At 38.4% G+C, this 26429-nt stretch overlaps 1 protein-coding gene across 5 annotated transcripts in view; it reads right to left on the bottom strand.

Annotated features, from left to right (window-relative positions):
• Satb2 (SATB homeobox 2) overlaps positions 1–26429 on the bottom strand; it is a 206846-nt gene that overhangs the window by 80466 nt on the left and 99951 nt on the right. For all 5 annotated transcript variants that reach the window (XM_004653597.2, XM_045148526.1, XM_004653598.2 and 2 more), the window contains one exon: positions 21597–21699. In XM_004653597.2, the coding sequence (XP_004653654.1) occupies positions 21597–21699 (103 nt within the window). The remainder of the gene's footprint in view (positions 1–21596; positions 21700–26429) is intronic.

Here is a 26429-nt window from a genome sequence, read left to right as displayed (position 1 = left end):
TTAAGGGCTTACACGTATAGAATTTTAAATTCTGAGTTTGAAAACAAATTTCCATGCAGACTTAGTAATTACTTGCTGTAATTCCAAGTGACAATTTATTAAGGATAAATTAAAGGGGTATTGTCTTAGGTAGTTACTAGTGCTAGAAATCAAAAGTATTTATCTGCAAGACATTAAGAAAAATGTTCTCTTATTGTGAAAATAGCATTTATGGCTTGATGAACAATTTATAGTAAAAAAAAATTATTTGTATGGAAAAAATATGGGAGCTCAAAAAATTTAGACCAAAATGATCAGTGCTAGAAAACTAGGTGAGATGATTTCAAGACAAAAAGATTTCATGCTGACAGAGGCACTGTGCCACATTGCATGGACAGAATTTCAAATAAATAAATAAACAAAATATAAATAAATTGTAAGAATGCAAAAAAATAGTTTACCTAAATTAGCCTCTTATATAATGTGATTTTTATATATCTATGTGGAAGTAACTTAATAAATTAATAAACTACAAATAGGTATTTGGTCATTTCATCAAATGTCTAAACGCTCGACATATTTAAAACTTCTTTGAAGAACTAAGTGAGCAGCCACGCTCATGCTGTATTTATACACGCACATTATTTTCGTTCTTCCTTGTCTAAAGAACTGGATTTTTGCTTAACTACTCTAAGAATTCCCAAATAAGTCAAAAGTTTACTTCAAAATTCTTTAAAGTTTCAACTTCTAATTTAATCCTTTGAATATAATCATTTAGTCTGCATGTCACCTTTTTTGCATAAGGTTCAAGGTAAACAAATTATTTTAATCTTCTCCTCTAGAGGCACACATTTTCCAATCATTGTATTAATTAAACTTTAAAGTACATATCCTTAAATCCAAACTGAGCAAATGGCTAAGTGCCTTCAGATAAGGTAATCTAATACAGTTTCCATCGAGCAGGAATTACTATTGTAATTTGCTTATTGGAAAAAGATGTAAAGCGACCATGAACTTTTTCCAGGGTAAAGTCAGAAAGAAACACGGCCTCAGGTAAACAGTTGACCCACTGGTTTGTTTGTATTTGTTTTTAATTCAATAAGATAAAATAAAATAATGAATTCAAATTTTAGGTTATGTTATGTTTCCAGAGTACTTAAGCAAAAATTTTATGTACAATTAATTGTCTACTTAAAAAACATAGAATATATTTTGTTTTTCTTTAGAAATCAAGTTTAATTCAGGAACTATCATTTACAATTCTCTCTCAACTATTCTTTTTTCTGTTTGTGTGTATTTTTGAGGTTCTTGCTCTAGCCCAGGCTGACGTGAAATTCACTTTGTAGTCTCAGGCTGGCCTTGAACTCACAGTGATCCTCCTACCTCTGCCTCCGGAGTGCTGGGATTAAAGATGTGCACCAGCACAGAGAGAGAAAGAGAGACAGACAGACAGACAGAAAGAAAGTGGGCTCACCACAGCCACTAGCTGCTGCAAATGAACTCCAGATGTATGCACCACTTTGTGCATCTGACTTTACAGGGGTAATGGGAAATCAAACTACAGTCATCAGACTTTTCAGGCAAGCATTTTAACTAGTGAGCAATCCCTTCAGCCCCTCAAATATTCTATTTCTAAAACTTTTCATTTTTCTGTCCTGCAAAATGTATAAATTTTATTATAGAGGACCACTGACATAATTTTAGTTATCACTCACTTAAAAATTCTATTGTTATTCATTAATTTTTAAGTTAACAAATGGTTAATAAAACCTACATGGAAAAAGTTCATGTAATTTTTTAAATTTTTTTTTGTTTATTTTTATTTATTTATTTGAGAGCAACAGCCAGAGAAAGAGGCTGATAGAGAGAAAATGGGCATTCCAGGGCCTCCAGACACTGCAAACAAACACTAGATGTATGCACCAACTTGTGCATCTGACTTACATGGGTCCTGGGGAATTGAGCCTCAAAGCAGTATCCTTATGCTTCACAGGCAAGTATTTAACTACTAAGCCATCTCTCCAACCCCCATATAATTATTTTGATGACATAAAGCAATTTTCTTAAATGTAATCTATGGGTGTGGTAGAGCACGCCTTTAATCCCAGTACTTGGGAGACAGAGGTAGGAGGATTGCCGTGAGTTCAAGGCCACCATGAGACTATATAGTGAATTCCAGGTCAGCCTGGACTAGAGTAAAATGCTACCTTGAAAAAAAAAAAAGGAATCATATTTAATTGATTAATCAGTTCAATAATTCTGACAAGATTAGTATAAATTATTTAACCAAAGTTTTCCAAAATTTTCTGATATATCTAAATCACATCATTAATCTTAAAAAACTCAGATTTAGTCATAATTATGCATGCAATTAAATGTAAATGTAAGAGTTCTAAAACCTGTATGAGTTGATATAGTCAGTCATCATTCCATATCCCTCCAAGTTTACACATAATAATGACTCTTAACTTTATGGGCCGCCAGATTCTTATAAAGTCTTATAGTCAAGAAATGTGGCCTTGGTTGCAGCCTTAGGGACATGAGGTTAACAACATGCATCATTGCCTACTTGGAGCACCTTCTGCAGAGGCGTGGGGTGGAGGGAGAAAAGCCTGGTCAATCCAACAGTAGGCCCTGCTCTAACCCAGCCTGTTTTCCTTAACTGTTCTTTGGATCTTTACTGTAAAAAAAAAAAAAAAAAAAAAAAAAAAATCTGGATATTTATATAATGCCACCTAATTTTTGAATATCAGCAATAAAATTAATTTTCAAAACATAGAAAAAGGCTAGTAAGACCTTTCTGATAAGTAAATCCTACCCATGAGACTGCCGGGCTTAAATTTTTGCCTGAGACAAAAGGCGCCCTTGATATTTTTCAGTCCTTGAGAGCACTACCAAATAAAACCTAGGTTCCTGGGTTCTTTACTTCTAGAAATTAGAAAGGAAAAAACACAGAACAAATGCTCACTGACTGACTGCGCTGCCTCTGATTTCAGTATTAGATTCTCCTGGTTGGAAAAACTGCTTTTGATTTCTAGGGATGTCTCTTTTTTCCTTATTCCAGTGCATGAGACCCTAGGCCCAGGTCTCACATAGCTAGACAAGCGCTCTACCCCTGAGCTAGATGCCCAGCTCTCATTGCCACTCTTAGGAAAAGAATATCAGGATAATATCCCAGCCTTTTGAGTCACAGCAGATGATACACAAGTGCTTTAAAGGCAAATATGCTAGACTCTATCTATAGAGTACAAAGCCTAGGGAATTGTTACTGCTTCTTGTCTCCCTTCCCTCCTCTTTCTTCCCTTCTTTCCTGCTCTTATCTTTTCTTTCCTCCTGTCTCCCCTCTCTCACTCTTTCTTCCTCCTTCCCTCCTCCCTCCTCCCCTCCTTCACTCCTTCACTCCTTTCCTAAATTCCTTGAAAAAAATCACAATGGTGAAACATATCTAATCGCATTACCTGCATTTGTTTCTCCTTGTTCAGTCTCTGGTGGAAAACAACATGTTAGGTCTGTCTTGAAATAAGCTAAGACTAAACAATAACACCTTAGCTATAAAGGCTCATCATGTCCCTGTGATACTCAGCAACAGCTCAGAAATCCTGACCAATTTTTAGGATAGAAGGCAGTACTTCCAGGCGTGGTGGTGCATGCCTTTAATCCAGCACTCAGGACACAAAGGTAGGAGGATTGTGGTAGGCTTGAGGCCACCCTTGGACTACTGCTGATAGTGAAAGCTATTTTCATATTCACCTTCACAATAGAAAATACTCTAGATAAAGCCAATATTCAGGTTAAATTTATTTTAATTTTCCAATGTATATGTGTGGCAGGTATACGTGTAAATGTGTGTGTACATGTACAGTCCAGAGGCCAACCTTGGGAATCATTCTCAAGATTGCTGCCCCCTCTCTGAGACAGTGCTTCTCAGTGGCCTGGAGCTCACCATTTAGGCTATTATTGCTAGCCAGCAAGCTCCAGGTAACCTCCTGCCTTCACCTATGAGTGCTAGGATTACAAACACATGCCACTGTGGCTGGCATTTTTATGTGGGTTCTGGAGATGGAACTCAGGTCTTCATGCTTGTGAGGCAAACAATGCTGACTGACTGAGCTGTCTCCCCAACGTCCCATGAAAACAGGGAACATGAAAAGCACTACTGCTTCCACAGCATTAACTCAGAGCTATGATTTCACTTACAGGGAACCTGAGGCAGCCTGTGGCACAGTTCAGGTCTGTGGGTTAACCCTCCAGTAAATGTGTCACCTAGAAGATGGTGAGAAACACAAACTTTGGGTCCAAATTATACTCTCCTGGGATTTTGTGTGTGATTCTTAAATACTACGTCAGCTTGGCTCTTCTAGTATCTTTTCAGATTATCCCAGACACTGTCACCTCCAGATGATTCTTATGAACAATAAAGTTTGAGAATAATTGTGCTATACAACTTGGGCTTCAATTTAATGTTACTATCTTATCCAATTATACCAGACAAAATTGCTATATTTTTTTCTCTAACTCCTAACACAAAGTTTTAATTTTACTTAACTTTTCAACTATACTTAGGCATTTTAAAATGTCCTTATAGCTTTGGGTTTTGCTTTACTAAAAAAGCATTAATTGGACAGGATGTCAAAAAGCTCTGAGCAGGTGTGCTGAGTAGTGCCTATTATCACAGCACCCAGGAGGCTGAGGCAGGAAGATGTCACATATTAAGTCTAACTTTTGGCTATACAGTTAAGTTTTATGTTAGCCTGGGTTAGAGTGAAACACTACCTCAAAAAAAAAAAAAAAAAAAGAAGAAGAAGAAGAAGAAGAAGCAGCTATACTTAAGACAGCAGAACACTTCTTACTAGCTGGAACCCTTGAGCAAATAAGTCTTTAGACCTCAATCTTGTCCTAAGAAAAATATCATCACAGAATTCTAAGAGTAAACCTTAGAAGACAAATAGTAGCAAGAATTATGCTAAGTACTATAAATTTCAGAAAATATTTTTATAATTATGATTAATGGATAAAGCTTCTCACTCCATTTTGTTTCAATTAGAACATTCAACCAATGTTTGTGTCTCCAAAAAGGTCACTTACAGGATCACAATCATTCATTTCAAGTAACTATCATTTCACATTTGAAAATGAATCCCTCTATTTTAAAATATCAAAATGAATGATAGTATCAAAATGAAATCATATGTTTCAGGATATATGCAGGAATAGGTTGATATTCAGTTTCTCTAAATGAAGCTTTAAAGTTTTCACCCTAACTTTTGAGTTATGAGGTAGAAAAATGGACAATAGGTGATGTATAATGTCATAACTCTTAAAATTAAATTTATAGAAGCACAATATAAGTGCATTTGTAAGTTCCAAGTTTTAATATGATTAAAAATAGCAATGAATTTTCTATACACACACACACACACACACAAACACCAACAGAAGGAAGGAAGACATCATATAGCATTTTAAAACAACTATTTAATGGCTTAATCTTTTTAATTTTTCATAGAATATATAAATATTATTAATATCCTACTGACTCCTTACAATGTGCCCCCTCAGACACAAAATGGCCTGGATATCCATGACCTCACAGTGCCTGACACTCCCTACACAAGACCATCATAATAGAGGAAAAGATGATGACATCAAGATAAAAGAGAGACTGATTGAGAGGGGGAGGGGATATAATGGAGAATGGAGTTTCAAAGGGGAAAGTTGGGGGAGGGAGGGCATTACCATGGGATATTGTTTACAATCATGGAAGTTGTTAATAAAAATAAATAAATAAAAAGGAAAAAATAAAAATGTCCTACCATGCCAGACATAGTGGTACATGCCTATATTTAGGCATTTATAATATCAGAACTCAGGAAGCTGAGGCAAGAGGTTGTCTATGAGTTTGAGGCCTGCTGGGGTTATATAGTGAGCTTCAGGCCACCCTTGGCCATAGTGTGAGATTGCGTATTTTAAAAAATGAAAATAATCTTACCAAAAAAAAATCCTAATTTTAATACTTTTTTCTTCAATATAGTAACAGTTATTATGCCTGTCTTTATGGACAAAATAAAATTCAATGCTCAAAATATATTCTAACAATTGAGTACAGCAAAGTTTAGTTTCTAGGAGGACTTAAGGGTAAAAGGAGAAGTATCTGACTGGCACAGATACCAGTCAGCCATAGCAAGATGGCACAGGTCAGGTGGAAAGAAGGACAAACAGGGATTTCTAAGGCCTAGACGCTAGCAAGTTGGGTATCTGAGGATTAACTATAAATTGGTTTTATATTAGTTATTTGTCATGACAGCACCTTAAAAAGTCTTAGAGTGAGCATTTCCCAAACAATTCACCCAGAACAGTTGTGTTTCCTGACCCTTTCTTTCCTAGGCCTGCCCTCTATACAAAACAACCCGAGCTCGAGAGCCACAGCTTGTGCGATGGCAACAGCAGGGGCAGCTATAGTATTGCATTTGCAAGTTTATCAGTGCTGCTGAGGAGACTGGCACCATTTCCCAAACTACAATCCTAGTGTTTTAATGTTTCAATGCAGACCTTAACATGTGTGGTCACTTTTTAAAAATAACCCCTGGGGCAAAAAAAAAAAAAAAAAAAAAAATCAGGAATTTATCCATAACTGTAATGTGTAGAAAGCAATGAACTGGGTAAAAGGTTTCATACTTTAAGCCATTAAGATACTTATGCAAATGTAAACAGATCAACATGAGTGAGAGCTAATGGATTCCTTAATAAGATAACACTCTAGTATTCCCTAGAACCTCTCTTAGAAGCCCTGGGTTAAAGAAATCAGCCACAGACAAAAGGAGAGCAGAATTTCTCTATGATTCCTTCAACCTCAGAAAGCACTCTGCAAGTGATTCTACACAGCAAAATGGACAGGGGTTTGCTTCTGGCACCCTTGGCATAAGAGCTGCCAACCAAATCAGTAAGTTCAAGTTAGTATCCACATTGTGAGCATAAAAAAAGAGATAATGCAGTAATTGCCTTGATTGATTGATTGCCTTGGAGCTGTACCCCAAGTTCTCTGTGTTAATGCCCTAAGCTCCCATACCTTGAAGACCAGTTTTTAAGATAATGATTTTATTTAATATAATGGAAGCTAGATAATTTATTTAAGGTCAAATAGCTATGGAAATGCACATAAATATTTAGGAGTATTTAAAGTTATTTGGGCTATTAATTCTAGCCTTGTAGATAGGATAAGCAATTCACAAAGGCAATGAAAACCCGGTTTTTGTTTTTTCCTATTTCTCTACTTAATTTGAAGTGAAGCTCTCAGGGCTTGCATCTTTCACAAGTGTACTTAATGGCTCTATTTTAGATATTTTTTAAAAATGCAGTAAGTACAAAAATGTACCTTTTTCAAACTGTGTTGGCATTTCAGGTACAACCAAACCTCCCATTTATATCACGACTGAAAATATCCCAATGTAAGCCTCTTAAAACTGGTTGTTTAATTCTTATAACAACAAATATTAAAATCTCCACCTTATTGAAGAACTAAAGCTCAGAAAGTCTGTTCTGACAAACCTACCAAAGATAGGTCAAAATTTAAGCCAGTGATCCACTCCTTAACCTAAACTGTGCAAGCTGGGGTTTTAGAGCTTAGGTCAAGACTAACCAACTTCCTTCCAAACAACTCCCGCTTTCCACTTGTATGTGTGCATATGTGCATGTGGCCTGTGCATTCCTGTGTGACATGGTGGCTGACTTATCCCAAGAATAAGGGTTCAACCTGATGTCTCCACTATATGCAAATCCTTCTGATATGGCATAAAACAGAAAAGGTGGACAATTAAAGAGTGGTAAACCAATGACTCTTCAATTGCTCATCACTAACATGTGATTATTCTCATTTCCTTCTTTAAATTAATATGAAAATTTGGTAATGAACTATTATGTGCCAGAAATGATGCTAGTCCCTAATGACAGTATCAAATAAAGTTAACTTTTTTAAAAAAAAATCACCTATATTTTTGCTTCAGACAAATGAATTGATTGTACACTGGGTGGGATGCAGGGAACTATATAATCTGCCTATGACTTAGAAAGTATTTTTATGTGATAATTGAGACTCCAATTAAAAATACTCATGGTGTTAGTTCATTAGCAAGTTATTCTGCTCATCCATAGTATGGCTATGTACAATCACAATTCCATTCTTTTATTGTTCTTGTATACAAAAGAGCTTTGCCCAGCATGAGGATCATTGGCATGGAATGAGAGCTGGGAACCTCACAACACATAGCAGAAGCACGTACCATTTGTAAATCTTATAGAGAGAAAGTGTTTCATTGAGACAGGTACCCAATGATAAATCAAATGTGGTTCACACACTCAAATGACATGGAAACACCTTGAGAACCTCAGGCAAACAACAAATTCACCTGTGATGGAGTGATAAGAAGTGGGCAATCTACATCAACTTTGCCCTACATAAAAGGCAATTCCAGGTGGCTGAACTTGTTTGTATTTTTACTCCTCACTCTAAGGTGGGATTCACATGAACACGAAACAACCCTACTCTGACTAAGATTTTTACAGGACTTAGTTCTTTTTTAACTTTTTTTTATCTTTTATTTATTTACGTGCACCAGGACCTCCAGTCACTGGAAATGAACTCCGGACACATGTCCCACCTTGTGCATGTGGCTTACATAGGTCCTACAACTGCCTTAATTGCTAAGCCATCTCTCCAGCCCTGGATTTAGTTCTTAATTTTAAAAATGTAAAATAACACTAATTTCCCTGTCAAAATAAGACAATATCCAATTGGCTGAAGTTGAATATACCCAGCCACTGAAAATATTTCTGACTTATTCTCTCCTAGACAATAACTGTAGGTATGAAATCAATTTATTATAAGAAAACCTTTCTCTGTTAACACAAACACAGACAGGCATGATTGCCAAAACTAGTGCTAGTATGCTCATCCATCAGATACAAACCTCACAGTACTGACACAAGCAACCAGAAAAAATAAATAAAAATAAAAACCATCACTTGAAGAGTTCACTAAATATAATTAAAGAAAACATTTAGGATTCTGAAAGAGCTGAAGGGCAAAAGAGGGAAGCGAGGGAGCTAAGTCTCTTAGGAACTACCAACCCTCAGATAATTTTTTTTCTCTAAATTTATTATAGAATTTGTCTCTGGTTGAGAACTTGCCCTGCAAAAGTCTGCCTAAAGCAAGAAACTTAGAGCCAACTTGTTAACTCCTAATAAAACAGCCCCATAAGCGAGGTGTACTAGCCGGCATTGTGATAATACCATATAACTTGTTTTCTTAGGTGTATTTTCCCCTTATTATCAACTTCCTTTTCCATCATATTAAACTCTTTAGAAACATATACATCTACTGTATAGCAGCTGGAATCGAGACATCTCTGTTTCTCCAGCAATGAAAGCTCACAGGGCCCATTATGCTCCATGGAAAAAGTGAACACTTTTCCCCACGTGATCCCCACCCTCTATGTGTGATACGACCATTGTCTGTTGCTTGCAGGCCCCTTTGTTATCATCGGCCATTTCCAGTACTCGCTTAGAATGTACAGAGAAAACTACTCATACCTAATCCCATATCTAATGTCTACATTTTTGTTCTTTATTTTAATCTAGGCTCTAATTTCTAAAATACATTCAGGCCAAAATACAAAACACACACACACACACACACACACACAGAAATGTAACATTAGCAAGGTATTGTGGCACATGTCTTTGATCTCAGCACTCAGTACTCAGGAGGCTGAGGTAGGAGGATTGCCATGAGTTTAAGGCCACCCTGAAACTACATAGTAAATTCCAGGTCAGCCTGGGCTAGAGTGACACCCTACCTCAAAAAAAAAAAGAAAGAAAGAAAGAAAGAGAGAGAGAAAAAAGAAATGTAACATTATTATTTAGAAGCACTCTGCCTTTGTTGCTTTGAACTCTATTCTTATTAATGCTTTAATTCTACCTGTTGAGGAAAGTTAACCAAGAAAACCATCAATCCATAATTCATTCTTTTCATACAACAGGTCTCCCTGATTTTATGAGACATAAATGTTTTAGATCATTGTTTTGTAGAAAAATAGCATACTAGTTGGCAAAAACCTCTCAAAGGAATTCTTTCCTTTGCCTGAATAGTCCTTAATTTGTACTTAATAAATTTCTGACTGCTCCTTTCAGTAGAAATGACTACTATTAAATCTTTAGTCTGGTAACTAATTAGTGGAAAATTTAAAAGGATTCTGCTTTGTTGATACTTTGCTAAAGACATTGGCTATATAAACAAAATTTTCTTTTTTTATGTTCATCATCCCTAATCATCAGAGAAATGCAAATTAAAACAACTATGAGATCCCACCTTACCCCAATAAGGATAGCCAACATCAAAAAATCAAATGAAAATAAATGCTGGTAAGGATGTGGAGAAGCAGGAACACTCATTCACTGTTGGTGGGAATGTAGGATGGTACAACCACTTTGGAAAGCAATATGGAGACTCCTGAAAAAGCTGACTATAGAAATACCAACAGACCCAGTTATACCCTTACTGGGCATCTACCTTAAAACCTTCAAACCACAAGCCAGAGAGATTTGCTCAATCATGTTTGTAGCAGCTCAATTTGTAATAGCTAAAAGCTGGAATCAACCCAAATGTCCAACATTAGAAGAATGGATAACTAAGATGTGGTGTATCTACACAATGGAATTCTATACAGCAGTAAGAAAAAATGACACAAAGAAATTTGATGAAAAATGGTTGAACCTAGAACAGATCATTCTCAGTGAACTTACCCAATCACAGAAAAAAATCGACATATAGTCTCACTCATCTACAACACCTAACCTGAATCTACCCAAGACACCTTACATACCCAGCAAGCACCTCATGGACTAGACAATAGGATGGATGGGGAGGGCGGGGAGGGCATCGAAGGGGTGGAAAACAGTAATCTGGACCCAAACGGCAATGGTACCATAAAATTCTACTTCCTAAAAGGCAGACCAAATGGCTGAACCTTCACTAGACCCTTACAGGAAACACCTGAACCACAAGACACTGGAGAGGATAGGATCAAGACTAACCTAAATCTTCTACATCTTCCCTCCCTCCCTCTCTCCCTCTCTCCTCTCTCTCTCTCTCTCTCCCTCCTATCTAACTCTTGTATATTAGTTATGTTTTTCCTCAATTTCTTAGTGGGCACTGACCTGTAACCCCCACTACCAACTTGGGGCTATCATCCACAATGAGCTTTTGATCAGAGAAACCTACAAGGCTTCCCAGAACAATGACAGACTTCTGTCAGAGTACTTGATGACCCACCAAAGGCCAGTGGTAAGACCCTATTGCTGAAGACTCCATATGCAGCTGACATGTAAAATGGAATGGCATGGCTGGAAGCCAGGAGAGAGTCAGTCCCTAGACAGTCAGCATGTCTAGTGCCAGAAGGTGCTACATGGGCAACTGGGGGAAATGACCAATATCTGTCCAAGCAACTCATTGTCTAATCTAATTACCAACAAATAACCTGATGTGATGTCCACACAAGTGCAATAGTGGCACACAGCCATGGTGGGGAACCAACTGCTTTGATTTGGCTAACTGATCCCCTCAGTGGTATGAGACCCATAGTTGGAGCTGGGAAACAAGTCAGAACCATACCCAAACATATGCCCACTCTCCAATATCAAGCTACCATCAATTATGGGGTACAAGAGGGCCTACACCTATCAAACTCTCTACCAAAAAAGTGTTACCTCAATTTTCTGGGTGCTAACTTACTCTCCGTTGGAGAATCTGCTTCTCTTTTTCAGATAGATGCAGATCCTAAGGAGAGAGCTGCCCCAACACACCTCAAAAGGGGCCCGACTGAAACTAAGGACAATTGGCAAAACAAGCAAGGGTGATGTTTTCCTGTGAACCGGATACCAGCACAAAGGAGAAGGAGACCAACACAGAGAAAAATCAACTCCTACCAAATCAGAGGGCCAGAGCCTCAGAGGCCCCCAACACCTCAGCACTGAAGCAGACCAAAAATGAACCCAACATGGCTCAGGGAAATTTTGTGGAAGAGGGGGCAGAAAGAATGTCAGAGCCACATGTTGGGTCATGATATGCAGAGACATTTATCGTACCAATAACTGTGGCTAACTCCACAATGCACAACCCATTTACATCAACAAGGAGGGTCCATTGGGAGGGGGTAGATCATGGATGAGCCTAAACAATGGTACCAAACTGCCTGTATTTGCTGAAAAGAAAACTAATAAATTTTTTTTTAATTTCTTTTTTTCCCCTCAACGGAGAGTAAGATAACAAATAAGATTAGTCACAATTTTGTATGTGCAAAACCAAAATGAAATACATCCCTTTAGACTAAGTTTACCTATGTTCAATTTCAGTCTAGTAATACTTACTCAGTAACTATAATGTACAAAGTCTCATGTTCATTAGGCTCTGAGGGCACAAAAATGGACACATGTCCATGACCACACCTCTTCCCATCATGTTTTTTCAAGGAACGTTTATTTTAGAATTATTACAGTGTGTTAATTTGGACAGTAAGGTGACCGTCTGAAAGACCTAATGTTAAAACGTGGTGAGATTTATATCCCAGATACTAAATCCAAGGGCAATGCCTTGGGAGTTGAGGACTCAGCATCGGATAAACATGGCTTCTCACGGAGGGCCAGTTGAAGGCTCCCCATCAGTGAGGCAAACAGCTTTCAACCACGATTTTAGTGCTCGCATCTCACAGATCACTTGTGATAAGAGCTTCGAGGACCTGAGGAGTTTGAAGCACTTCCCAGCTTTTGACTTAAGTGAATCATCTGAGGAAAAACAGAGAGCATTCTTTATATAATTGAGCAAGAAGCCAAGAAATGTCTGATTTTAACCTGTTACTTTCCCCTTGATAAGAGGATATCACCACAGCCACACCAAAGGTTAGATTAAACATTTCCTGGTCTAGAGACAACCCACTGCACAACTCTGTAGAACGTAGGCGAGGAACCACCGCAGCTATCTTTGTCTCTGACTTCGTTTCTGGATGGGACAGATAGATATCTGAAGCTAGAAGAAATCTAAAAGTCCAGGGCTGAGAATTGAAGAGCCTCTGCCCACTGTAAATCCTCAACCCCCACCTAAGATCTGTCTAGCACCGACCTCAGGGTCCTCTTCAAGCCCTGGCCCTCACTGCCTCTCCACTTTTTCACCGAGCGGACACAGCCACCCATTTCCACTACCACTATCCTCCTCGGGTGTCTTCTGATCTCTCCCCATTCTCTGAGGGAGACAGCCTCAAGTCCCTTTCAAGGGCAAAGCTTCCTCTGGGTCTCAGATGACGCACCTTGTGTGTGCTGTCTCCTACCTGTCACTGACTCCATCCCCTAGGTGTCAGCTCTACTTAACCCAGCAGATTTGTTCTCCCCTGAGGCAGCATCTGTAGCTTTCACTTCCTTGTTTCTCTCTCTCTCCTCAGAGGCGCAGGGCATCTTCCAAAGCATTGCAGCTTCTCCCTGTCCCCTCCTCCTGCCACCCTTGCTGACTGCTCCCCAATGGTAACCCATCTTCCCTTGACTTCCACAATTCTCTGCTATTCATAACCACCAGCCCTTTTCTTCTCAGTCCTGTCTCATTGCTCTTTAAATAACACTACCTTTGAACCATCATGTCAAAACAAAAACAGAAACAAAAAAATGGCTCCAAAGTTTAATCTCTAGCTCTGTCCCTAAATCACTGGCTCCTTACCTTTAATTTGCTACTGCATATTTCTACCTTTTTACCTTGGTCAGTCATATATATTACAGCATCTTACTCTGGCCTGCACCTCTCTACAAAGCCTAGGCTGGCCTCAAACTTGCTGTAATCCTCCAGCCTCAGCCACCCAAATGATGAGCTTATAGGCCTGAGCCACCTCAAACTCTCTGGAGGACTATGTTTAAAACCATTTTCATTATATAATCCTTTTGACTTTAATTCCAGCACACTAGAGGCAGACGTAGGAGGATCACCATGAGTTCAAGGCCAGCCTAAGACTACATAGTGAATTCCAGGTCAGCCTTGGCTAGAGAAAGATTGTCTTGAAAAACAAAACAAAACAAAACAGACTTCCAAATGCCACAGCTGCATTTTCAAAGCCCCTAAGATATGATCTTTGCCTTCCTAGCCTTACTCCCCACAGTTACACTACCAATGCTGTCCCCAGCACGTCCCAAATGCCCTGCCTGTTTACCAGTCTAATATTCCCCCAGCCCCACCCTTATCTATGGCCTACTGTTTCCTTTTCACTGGCTGCTACAGTTTGGATCTCAAATGTCCCCCAAAGACTCATGCATTTAGAGGTGTGGATCCCCAGAATGGTACTACTGGGAATTAGCAGAATGATAAAAGTGGGGCCTAGTGGGAGGCCTTTAAATCACTAGCATGTCCTCAAAGGTGACTGTAGAGGCCCAATTCCTTTCTCTTTCTATCTTTTTCTCACCCTGGCTATGATGTTTTGCTCCATTACATATCCCATGGCAGCCATGATCTGCCTTGTAACAGTCCCAAAAGCAGTGAGGTCAAGACATTTTGAACAGAAACCTCCAAAACTAAAAGCAAAAATAAACGTTTTCTCTTTATAAGTTCACTATCCCTGGTCTTTGTTATATTGATGGCAAGATGACACACAGATCAGAATCTTCGCCATTGTGGACAGCTGCTACATCACTGCATCATGACATGAGGAAGACTGCCATTCTAGACACAGGGAACCACTATAAACCTGCCATTACCCTTAGCACCTCTACACATATTCCCACAGACATGCGAGTGCTTGAAGCGTTCTTCCTTCCTTTGTGGTCCCTGTCAGACTCTGCTCATTCTCTAAGTATAACTCATATACTGCATCTCTCCTTCTACCTCTGCCCCCCACCAATATGATGCTCAGCAAGTACTGTTGCATTAGTTCACACTAATACTATATATTATATATATTATATATATATATATATATTTATTTATTTGTCAGATGTATGCATACGGCTACTTGCCTAGCCAGACTGAGGGCAACACAAATGCACCAAGAAAATCCATTTTTACATATCTCTGACTGTGTCTCACTTCTTCCAAAACTGCATTTGATCTTCAGCAAACATTTGCTAAAAGTTGTTTCACTAACTGGATGTGGTGGCACACGCCTTTAATCCCAGCACTCAGGAGGCAGAGGTAGGAGGATCCCCGAGACTTCGAGGCCACCCTGAGATTACATAGTGAATTCCAGGTTAGCCTAGACCAGAATGAGACGCTACCTTGAAAAACAAAACAAAACAAAAAAAAAAAGTTGTTTGACTAAACGTATTTATCCAATTATAACTATAATTTCTTTTTCTTCTTTCCGTTTTTGCCAAGGAAGACCTAGATAATGCTTTCCACGATATTCACACCCTTACAATCCTTTCAGATATATAAAAGAAGTGGTAAAATATAAATTGTACTTTTATGTAAAGTATAGGCTTTTCACAAGTTGGGACATTTTGCACAGAGACACTGCCTCTCCCCCATAACTGACTGCTGCCCCATCATGCATGACCCACAATACAAATGGGGTTGACCTGCATCGCCAATGAGGAAGGCCTCTTCAGAAAAGGGGCAGGGAGGAGGGAAAGGATGGTACCAACATGTGATGCTTACATACAAAATGTGTCCATATCTAATAATAAAAAATAAATAAATAAGTGTAGGCTTTCAGAAACCAGGAACTAACCCTTTTTCAAACTGCAAGTATATGGGATAGGTGGATGAATGGTAGATGGATGGGTAAGAGGACAGGGAGACAGAAGGCAGGAAGAGCTAGGAAAACAGATCACTTTCCATCTTTTTAATTACATCATTGCCAGGCTGGAGAGATGGCTTAGTAATTAAGGTGCTTGCTTGCAAATCCTAGGGACCCAGGTTCAATTCCCCAGAGGCCACATAAGCCAGATGTACATGGTGGTACATGCATCTGGAGCTTGTTTGCAGTGGCTAGAGGTCTTGGCATGCCCATATTCATTTTTTTTTCTCTCTCTCTCTCATAAATAAGTAAATAAAATATTAAATATGTTATTTTAAATGGCATATGAGCATATAACAAGTTTGTTTCTTCTAATCTACCAAGCATGTAATAAATACAACCAGGCTACAGAAGCAGCTACCAACATAGCTAGAATGAGCTCATAAGCTCCAGAGAGGAACACACACATCAAAGCTGGGTGTTTAAGACAGCCTTCATGTACGATTTTTTTGCTGACACTACCAAGAAGCTTCTAATTGGACAGCCAAGCAGTCTCAAGTGACTGATGAATACACTTCTGTGACTGTCACAGAGAAAATGCACAAGGTTCTTCCAAAAGTTGGATAACCAGCAAAATGGAAAATGGTTGTTTATAGAAGTGGTGTTTCTGTTTCCATGCATCCAGGGCTGATGCAGAATTCAAAGGACCTGATGTTGGCACTTCTTTCAGAAAGCTGTAACATAGGGTTCTTTGCACCTTCATTTAGAGCTGATGGTGAAAGCAAATTTCTTTCATAACTTGGAAGAATCAGGTACAAACATAAGTTACATGCACTTCATCAGAACTGAACAACAGCAGGGGCAGGAGGCCGGAGAGCTGATTAAAGGCATTGTCCTGACCACTGATACAACCATGGCGGTGCAAGGGCTGCCTTGCAGAACCAGGTCAGGAGACACTGATTTCTCTATTCAACTCTGAGGCACCACTTTGTAAATGACACAATCATTTTTGGGTACAAGAGGTGCTTTAAATGTGGTAACATTATATCATCTCAGCTATAATGATCATAATTACTTATTTCTTTTAATCACAACCCACTTAACCACTTTAGTACAGAAGACTAGTTCAAGGAGTTTAATTTTCATTCAACATCTAATCTTTGTGTTTACCGAAACCCTTCATGGGCTTTGTTTACTGTCTGCGTGCTGGCCTGGACGTTTGATCTTGCAAGACTAGATCAGACAGGGTCAGATAAAATACTGATTACTAGAATAAACCAGGATCAGACAGTCACCCCGGTTTAAAAATTCTCTTTTCTCCCAGCTTTTTAATATTCTTCAAAATATGCTCAAATAAACAAAATTAAGAAAACTAGCAATCGGGGTGTTTTTGAGCAATGAATAAGAAAAAGAAAGTGATGGGAATAATTTTATACCCTAACCAAAATACAGGGTTTGGTTAGCTCTATTCATTCTGATGGTATTATTCTATGACATAAATAATTTTATGATAGCCACCAGTGTTTGTACAAACTGTGAATGACCCTCCAATTCTTGCGGCATTAAATATTTGCAATCCATCCCAACAAAGATAATTCATTTTGCCTTTAGTAAAAAGAATTTTAGATGAAATATGTTTGAGCTCTAAAATTATTTTATTAACTAAGGATAAGGATACACTCAAAAAGATTATGAAGCACCTTCTTATTTATTTTTTTTTTTTTCGAGGTAGGGTTTCTCTTTGGTCCATGCACCTGGAATTCACTATGTAGTCTCACAGTAGCCTCAAACTCATGGAGATCCTCCTACCTCTACCTCCCAAGTTCTGGCATTAAAGACATGTACCACCATACCCAGTGTATCTGCTTATTTTTATTATGTTTTCTGTGATTATCATGAGAGTATAATTAGTGACTATATTGCATGCATAACTGCCATTTAGTTTCCTAAAAAGTGATGACATAAGCTCATATCTAGAGTTCCCACAAAAGAACAGTTGGGCACAAAGATATTTATTTCATTAAAATATGTAGAACTTAGGCTATGCTAGTGAAATCCCTAAAGTACACCCCTCATAATCCCAAAACTTTGAAAATAATTTCTCAATAGTAAGAATATTTCCAAGCGTCTATAGATAATCTTTGTGTCTGTCCAACACTAATACAGTTCTTATATATTGAACATGTCATTGTTTACCTCTTAAATAAAATGTACACTATTTTCCTTATACATGGGAGCTCAGGGTTGCTATACTGAAAGTCTAGACCAGAGGTGATGATAGTGTGAAATGAATGTCATTAAAAAAAGATGGGGTCTATGCCAACCTAGCATGCCAGCCACCACTCCATTTCCTTCAATAACAAAAACTCCCAGGAAGCAGGTTCATGGTTGGACCTTGAAACCAGAGAATATAAACTATGTCTCCCCATCTTTCCTAAAGTAACGTTAATGTTAACTCAAATATGTCTCTGTCAACCTTGATTGTCTTTGAAATTAAAGAAAATGGTAAACAAAATGAGCTCTGCTGTGATCACTGGGGAAAATAATGTCAACATGCTAAGCCAAACCAATTTAGGACTTTTAAAGAATAAGTGTAAATAGTTTAGCTATAATAACAACAAATTCAAAAAAATGTACATTAAAATGTTTACTTCAAAATTTAGACAATTCCATTTGTATATAGTTTTTACATCTGTTTTTAATGATATCAAATTATTGATTGTTCATTTTTCTCATATTTATTTAAGCATTAACTATAGAATTTGCAACCTGATCCTTTTTTTTTTAATTTGTCCAGTAGACTTTTAGTTTTGCCAGGTTTTGGTCATATTTTACTTTGATCTTTAGAGTATATAGTTATTTTACTGTTTATTTATTTCTATGAGAAGAGAAAAAAATGTTGACCTAGGAGATCTATATGTGGCAATTTGTAACAGAATCACATAGCTTATGTTTAGGAAATCATGGTTTTGATTAAGAAGCAACCATTTAGTTCCCACTGTTTTATTAAAACAGACATTAGCAGATTATAGGAAACATATTTTAACAATGCAGGCTGCACATAGTTTAGAACATCAGTAAGTCAGCTTGAGATATACTTCTGTACTGAGCATCAGCCACGGTAGATGCCAGGGTAGAAATGAGAAGTGGGGTGACAGGAGAACATGGAATTCTGTCTTTTGGGTTCTCAGGAAAAACCAAAGGTATCCCTGGTTTTGCTACTACTGATTTCCAAATTTAAAATTCATCACTTTGGTTCATTTTGAAACTGAATGGACACAAATCTTACAAACGAAACCATGACTCTTCCAATAAGAGATGGGTCCTACTTTATAGACACTTCCACGGCGACATCTATTCATAACAAGAAGCTTCTCCCAAATGAAATGTGCTTTTCTAGGTCCAACACTTCCTGTTTTCTGAGGGTTGAAAGTTAATAGAACACACTTTTCTGAATGTTTATTTTCTGTCCACCATTATACCTGTCATGCTTTCTTTGTTTTTCTTCCCACTCCCTTGGTTGATGAATCAACACCACTCAAACTGTTTTATAGCAGCTTGTGTTTACTTCACACATACCTTAACCTTCTCCTTTCTCCTCCTACTGACACACACACAGACATGTACACACTTTTCAACAGCAGTGACTTGTACCATCTCTTTGAACAGCGTTTGTACACAATGTCTGACAGCCTCTTCAGGTGAAGATCCTTGACCCACTAAATGCAATCAAGGTCTCAGTCCACTTTTATGGCACTTAAAAATTTAACTGTGCATTTACTATCTCACTTACAGAATGAAATCTCTTCGAAAAAGCAGAAGACATGATTGTTATTTTGCACATGCGTACATCCATGCACACACACATTCAGTCACAACAACTGTGAGAACACTACAGTGAAGAATTTCCAGGCTTCTGGAGACTGGAATTATACTCTAGCACGTTACAAAAAGACACACTCCTCTTTTTACTAAATGTGATCTAACAAATGATCTTGAAGCTGTGCAGTTCTTCTGATTTTTAACCAGAGGACATGTTCAAGCACTTTAACAATCTATTTTAAAAGAATAACTTGGAGGTATCATTTATAAAAAACAAAGCTTTCAACTGCCCAGTTGTGTTTATTTTTTTTACTTTGTTTTATTTACTTATTGTTTTGTTTTGTTGTTTTTCGAGGTAGAGTCTCACTCTAGCCCAGGCTGACCTGGAATTCACTATGTAGTCTCAGGGTCACCTCGAACTCATGGCAATCTTCAGGATTAAAGGCATGCACCACCATGCCTGGCCCAGTTGTCTTTTATAATTATGACTTATTCATCTTCTCTGGCACAGGGTGGATAATAATATTGAAGGAAAGTGTCCAAACCACAACATGAAGGGCTCAAAGAATTTCAGAATATGTTGAAAGAAATATATCTTTTTAAAATTTTCTTGCTTTATTTGACAGAAAGAGAGAAGCAGATAAAGAGAATGGGCATGCCAAGGCGTCTAGCCACTGCAAATGAACTCCAGATGTATGTGTCACCTTTGCATCTAACTTTACGTGGGTACTGGGGAATCAGACCTGGGTCCTTTGGCTTTGGCAGCAAGTGTCTTAACTGCTAAGTCATCTCTCCAACCCAAGAAACAGATCTTCATTCAATTTGCAGTGCACTTAATTTCTCCCACTAGCTCAATATTTTGACTCTCCTTTAAGTTGCACATTTACCATAAAACACTTTTTTTCTTAGTGATTTGAAATGTGCTGCAAATGCATGTGAAAGCTTATTTCCACAAAAGGTGACTTGTCAGTGAACACACTCCCAAATACTCAACAGCCAAAAGTATTATGGAAACCCACAAGTAGTAAAACAAATAGCTCATCCTTTATTTCTGCCTACCCACCACAAATCACAATGTGGCTGTCAGCTTGGGGCAGGGAGCTGACAGCAAGGCCCTGAACACCTGTAATAAAGCCTGATAGACGATGCCACGGTCATGCAAAACAGGGGCTGGAAAGACCCTCAAGCATCAACGTTGTAAAAATTACCCCAAATCTCCACAAGGACTAGTTACAATTTATCTATTAGAGATATTAAATTAGAGAGAATACCAAGTCTTTTACAGTAACATATTTGAAAAGGTAAAATACCTCTGATCCACTTAAAGGGTTGAGTATTTCGAATGGTCTGAATAGTGTGTTATTTTCTATGTAACAGCTGTATTTTTCATGTGTGAGTACAATTTCATATATAATATATTACTTCTGGTCCTAATACTATTAGCTGTTGTAATTACAGTAGCACAGATATCAGTTACTAAACAGTAACTGCAGGAACGTCCTCACAGCCACTGAGAGGCCTAGACGCTGTTATTTCCAATTGTCACGTGAAGAGATTGCAGCTTGGTATAAAGTTAAGTAATTTGCTTAAGTCTATGCATCTAGCAAGCTAAAGACACATATCTGAATTCTAGTCTGCCAGATTGCAGAACCGTGGCTTGACAGTGGTCCAGAATTGTCTCCAAATAAACACATGAGAACTCTGCATCTAACCAAAGATTTCCTGATACTTTGTTAATCAGCAGTCTAATCCTAAGTGCTATTTAACCTAGAATATGCCTCTTTTGAAATTTCCTTTCAAACAGATTTTGATCTTCACAGGAACCACTGATAAAAACTACAAAGTTGATATATTATGCTAAGAATTTTACTTATAGTGCTAAAACCATCTTAGTTTTAGGGGTATCACTGTGGATCTTGTGAAAGACCTGACAATCTGACCTTTGTAAATATATATTTAAGAAATATCTAAAATTAGCATATAACACATATCAAATAGCCAATAACCCTTTGACCTGAGAAAGTACAGTTGGCTTACCTTTAATCTTCTTATACTTTTTATACCATCTTCCAAACTCCTGGCACTTGGTTGCTGACACATTGGCATAATATGTACTATTTACAATGGATGAAATCATACTCTGAAAAGAAAAAAAATGACTTATTTTTCAAATATATGCACACTTTTTTTTAGAGGCAGGAAGGAGGGTTATTATAGCCCACACCAATTTTTTTCATCTTTTATCCTTTAGCTATCACTCTCCAGCAAACTACATGGTTTAACAACAAATATAATGACCTAAATTCTCTTACCCCTTAAGTTCATGCATATTGTGTGTGTGTGTGTGTGTGTGTGTGTGTGTGTGTGTGTGACAATGTTTTCTTTTAAAAACAAAGAAAGCTAGCCCTGGGCCATGTAATGTCAAAGATGGAGGGGAGGTATGCAGATTAGATGCAAAGGACAGCACACTGCTTGAGAACCAGAGCACAAGGTGAGATGGGATGCTCTCGCATCCGCATCCGTAATCCAAATAATGCCTTTCAGATGTTTCTGTTCCGCTTCCAACTGCAACAAGCTTACACAGCCAAGAATCTGAGAACATCCGTGCTGCACACCACAGAACAACGTTTAGGGAAATAAGTTAAATTAATATAATTTATAGAAACGTGTGATTAGCACTTGTGTGAAAATTCACCAAATGAAAAAATTAACAGTGCTATTTTAGAGCAGGGAAACCAAACTTAACACTTGTACTGCATTTCAACCAAAAATTAATCAAAGCTAAGGCTTTCAGTGTGCTTTAGTAGATGACTCTTCCTCGCTCTCTTCCCTCTTCTAGGCTCAGTCCTGAACTGATTTGTTTAGGGCTGGCATTAAGCAAAGGGAAGTGCAACTGATTTACCTCTGAAAAGTAGAAATTCTAATTTTACATCCTGACTTAAATGTCCTACATAGATGTGCTTCCCATCAATGTGACACGTCTCGGCCAAATCTTGGGGCAGATGTTACCTTATACCTGATCTGATTATAAGAGTGCATGTGTACATTCTTGCAGAAGTTTATTTCTGCAAATTTCACCTAACAACAAATGGTCACAAATAATTCAAGAGATTCCAAATAACCCTGCCTAAGGTTTTATATCTTGCCTTTAAATCTCATCTGGCTCAAAAAGTGTATCCCCAGACACAGAAGAGCTCAGAGAAATCTTAGAACTTCTACTGATATTTCTACAAAGTAGGAAAGATAAAACAGATAACAATAAATCAAGTCAAAAAAGCAAGTCATTTACTAGGAAGTTCAAATGCCTGTAGACAGTCCCTTCATAGACTCTCATTGAAAACATCAGACTTGCTTTCTTTTTTTAAACACTATGTGGTATGGTGGAGGAGGGAGTGCCTAATTCAATTCACTGAAACCTCTTTGGCCTTTTCTGCACAGCAGATGGCTAGCCTCCCCCAGTTGTTGGTCTCTAAATGACAAGTCTTGTCTCTGAAGGCCGATAGACAGGAGAGCTCGTTATACTCCCAGAGTCTGAACGCAACACTGGAAACTCAAAGACCCGCTATCACCTGTGTACCTGCCGCCTTACAGGATCGATCAAGTCCTAATCAGCTGGAGGCAGAGTCAGCTTCATGTGTCCGCAGCCAGGCAAAGCTGTTTATTGCTGGCCTGAGCTAACTCCCTCTCTGGATTCAGATTTTTTTCTCGCTGTTCCTAGACTGTGGAACCCATTAGGACAGTGACTGTATCTCTTCCTTCCTTTCCTGCTTCCTTCTTTTTTTTAATACCTCGTGTCTCACATATTCTTATATGAGATATCTGAGTCACTTAAATTTAACACATGAAAAGGGGCAGAGATGAGATTTTGGAATGCCAAACTGAAAAGTCCTAATAATAGAAATTTTAACATGAAAGTTACCTAATAATAGATGCACCAGTCCTACTGGTGTATGTGAATAATCACAAATGTGCTTGCCATCTCTTTATCTTGCTTGTATGAACTTTATCCACTGGGAAGGCACAAGATATAGAGCCAGGGCAGGAATGAGAACTAAACTTTCTATCATAAAATAGTCTAGAAAGCAGACAAAATGAAAGTGCCTTCAACTCATGCCAGCCTCACAAGCCCATCATTACTCTGATCCAAGATAACGCACATTTCCCTTAGCCTCTAGCCTCCCCACCTCCGTCTCTGGAACTGTGTGCTGAGACAGTGAATATTTGAGCTCTACTGACTCCATTCCTAGGACGTGTATTTCGCAAGACTCACTTAAAAAGGAGAAAGTTATGCTGGGCATGGTGGTGCATGCCTCTAATCCCATCCCGGTGGGGGGGGTGCAGAGGTAGGAAAATTGCCATGAGTTCGAGGCCACCCTGAGACTACATAGTGAATACCAGGTCAGCCTGAGCTAGAGTGAGACCCTACCTTGGAAAACCAAAATAGATAAACAAAAATTAAAAGGAGGAAGTTGGGGACCCTGCCTTAACTAAAGTTACCCTCAGATTATTATAAATGAATTAGTCAATCTACTGATATAGGACAAAGAGTAAACAGATTTAAGGTATGCAGTAAGCAAAGGAACTGGGTAGTGTTTCCTAGATAATGACAATCTTTAATCACCATAAAGGCCTCTTCAAGTTTTTAGCACAATTTATTCATATTATCTTCAGGTCTTGATATACTATAGACAGTCAAAACAATTTTACTGGTAAGAGCTGTTATACTCCATCACCAGAGGAACTTAAAAACAGGGGTACATTTTGGGAATAATCATATAGGATATGTCATGTTAATGGATTATTCCAGTTTCAAACATGAGTATTCTCTAAACCTAAACTAGACTAATAAGTTCTCATAGTCTCAGTCTGAATCCCTAGGCCCTGCTGCAATATCCTGGAGAAAAAAATGCAAGGTCATCTTGTGCGTGTGTGTGCGTGTGCATGCGTGTGCGTGCGCGCGCGCACACACACACAATGTAAATGAGTATGGTGTGGATGCCACAGTACATATGTGGAGGAGAAGATAACCTCAGGGTTTCAGTTCTCACTTTCAATCTTGTTTGAGACAGTGTTTCTCTTGTTGTTCATTGCCAAGAATGCCAGACTAGCTGGCCTATAAACTTTGGGATTCTCCTGACTCCACCTCCCCCTGCCAGGCATGCTGGGATTACAAACACATGTGCACTGTGTCCAGCTTAAATGGAATCCAGTGATCTGAGCTTTGGTCATCAAGCTTACACAGCAAGTGCTTTGAACCACTGAGTCATCTCCCCAGCCCCAAAGTCATCTTAATGTTAGCTCCAATTTGGGTTTTAGGGAAAAAAAAAAAAAAGCATGAAAAAAAAGTCATGGATGACATGCAAAACTGAGAAGGGCTAACACAAATCTGGCACATGTGATTTGTACTTGATAAAATGCAATATTGAGCCAGGTGTGTTGGCACACACCTTTAATCCAAGCACTTTGGAGGCAGAGGTAGGAGGATCCCCATGAGTTCAAGGCCACCCTGAGACTACATAATGAATTCCAGGTAAGCCTGGGCAATAGTGAGACCCTACCTCAAAAAAACAAAAACCAAAAAAAAAAAAAAAGCAATATTTAGGGCTGGAGAGATGGCTTAGTGGTCAAAGGCACTTTCTTACAAAGCCTGATGACTTGGGTTCAATTCTGCAGTACCCATATAAAGCCAGATGCACATAGTAGAGCATGTGTCTGACATTTGTTCACAGTGACAAGATGCCCTGGCACTGTATCCATACTTCCTCTCTCTCTGTCTCTCTCTCTCTCCCTCTCTCTCTCCCTCCCTCTCTCTCTCTCTCTCTCTCTCTCTCTCTCTCTCTCTCTCTCTCTCTCCTTGCAAATCAATAATGTTAAAAAAAATCAATATCCTGCTGAGGTCATGGGACACAAAATATATTTACCACATTTCTCCATTCTAAGGCCTTTTTTATAATTTAATATCACAAAAACAGAGATGTATCTTTTAGTCAAATACCATCTTTTTTGTGGTGCTAGGAAACAAGCTCAGTGATTATTGTATGTAGGGCAAATGCACTACTACTGAGCTATACCCATGACCCAATCAATAGCATCTTAAACCAGATAGTTAAAACAGAAAAAGATAAACAATGATTAAAGTCTTTTCCATCTTCCACCCTGGCAATCAACTTACTTACTGCTTTTTAAAATAAATGTATCATGGGCTGGAGAGATTGCTTAGTGGTTAAGGCATTTGCCTGCCAAAGCCAAAGGATCCCTGTTCAATTTTCCAGGACCCATGTAAGCCAGATGCATAACACAGCTTATGCATCTGAAGTTTGTTTGCAGTAGCTGGAGGCCCTGGTGTGTCTACTCTCTCCCCCACCCTGTCTCTCTCCCAAATAAACAAATAAAATATATTTTAAAAATAAATGTACCATTTTGTGGTTCACTTATGTCTTTCAACCACTCTAGAACAATCATATAGATGGACTTTTGGGATCCCCACATCATTTTGATAAATGAACAAAAGCTGAGCCTACTTTTCCAATCCAGAATGCAAACAACTCTTGAGTACCCAGGTTAATATAAAACAACACTGCTACAAATAACCTGGAAGATGTGCACATTGATACTTTAACACTGAAACGAAGGAGCTGTTTTTCTGAGGCTAACATCAAAATGGCTTGGCACTTACAAATCATAATCACTTCACACTATGGTCGACTGTCAGAAGGAAAGAAGGACGATGCACAGGTGATGGAGAGCCGAGGCAGGCCCTGTGCAGGTGCTTAGACACAGCCATAAGCAAAAGCAAAAGTGGTGACTGTGGACAAAGCTATTTATGGGGAACACTGTGTCTTCAGAAAAAAAAAAAAAAAGAAAGAAAGG

Source organism: Jaculus jaculus, chromosome 4, assembly GCF_020740685.1.
Source record: "Jaculus jaculus isolate mJacJac1 chromosome 4, mJacJac1.mat.Y.cur, whole genome shotgun sequence".
NCBI classification, from domain to species: Eukaryota; Metazoa; Chordata; class Mammalia; order Rodentia; family Dipodidae; genus Jaculus; species Jaculus jaculus.
This window is presented reverse-complemented; position numbering and strand designations above follow the sequence as displayed.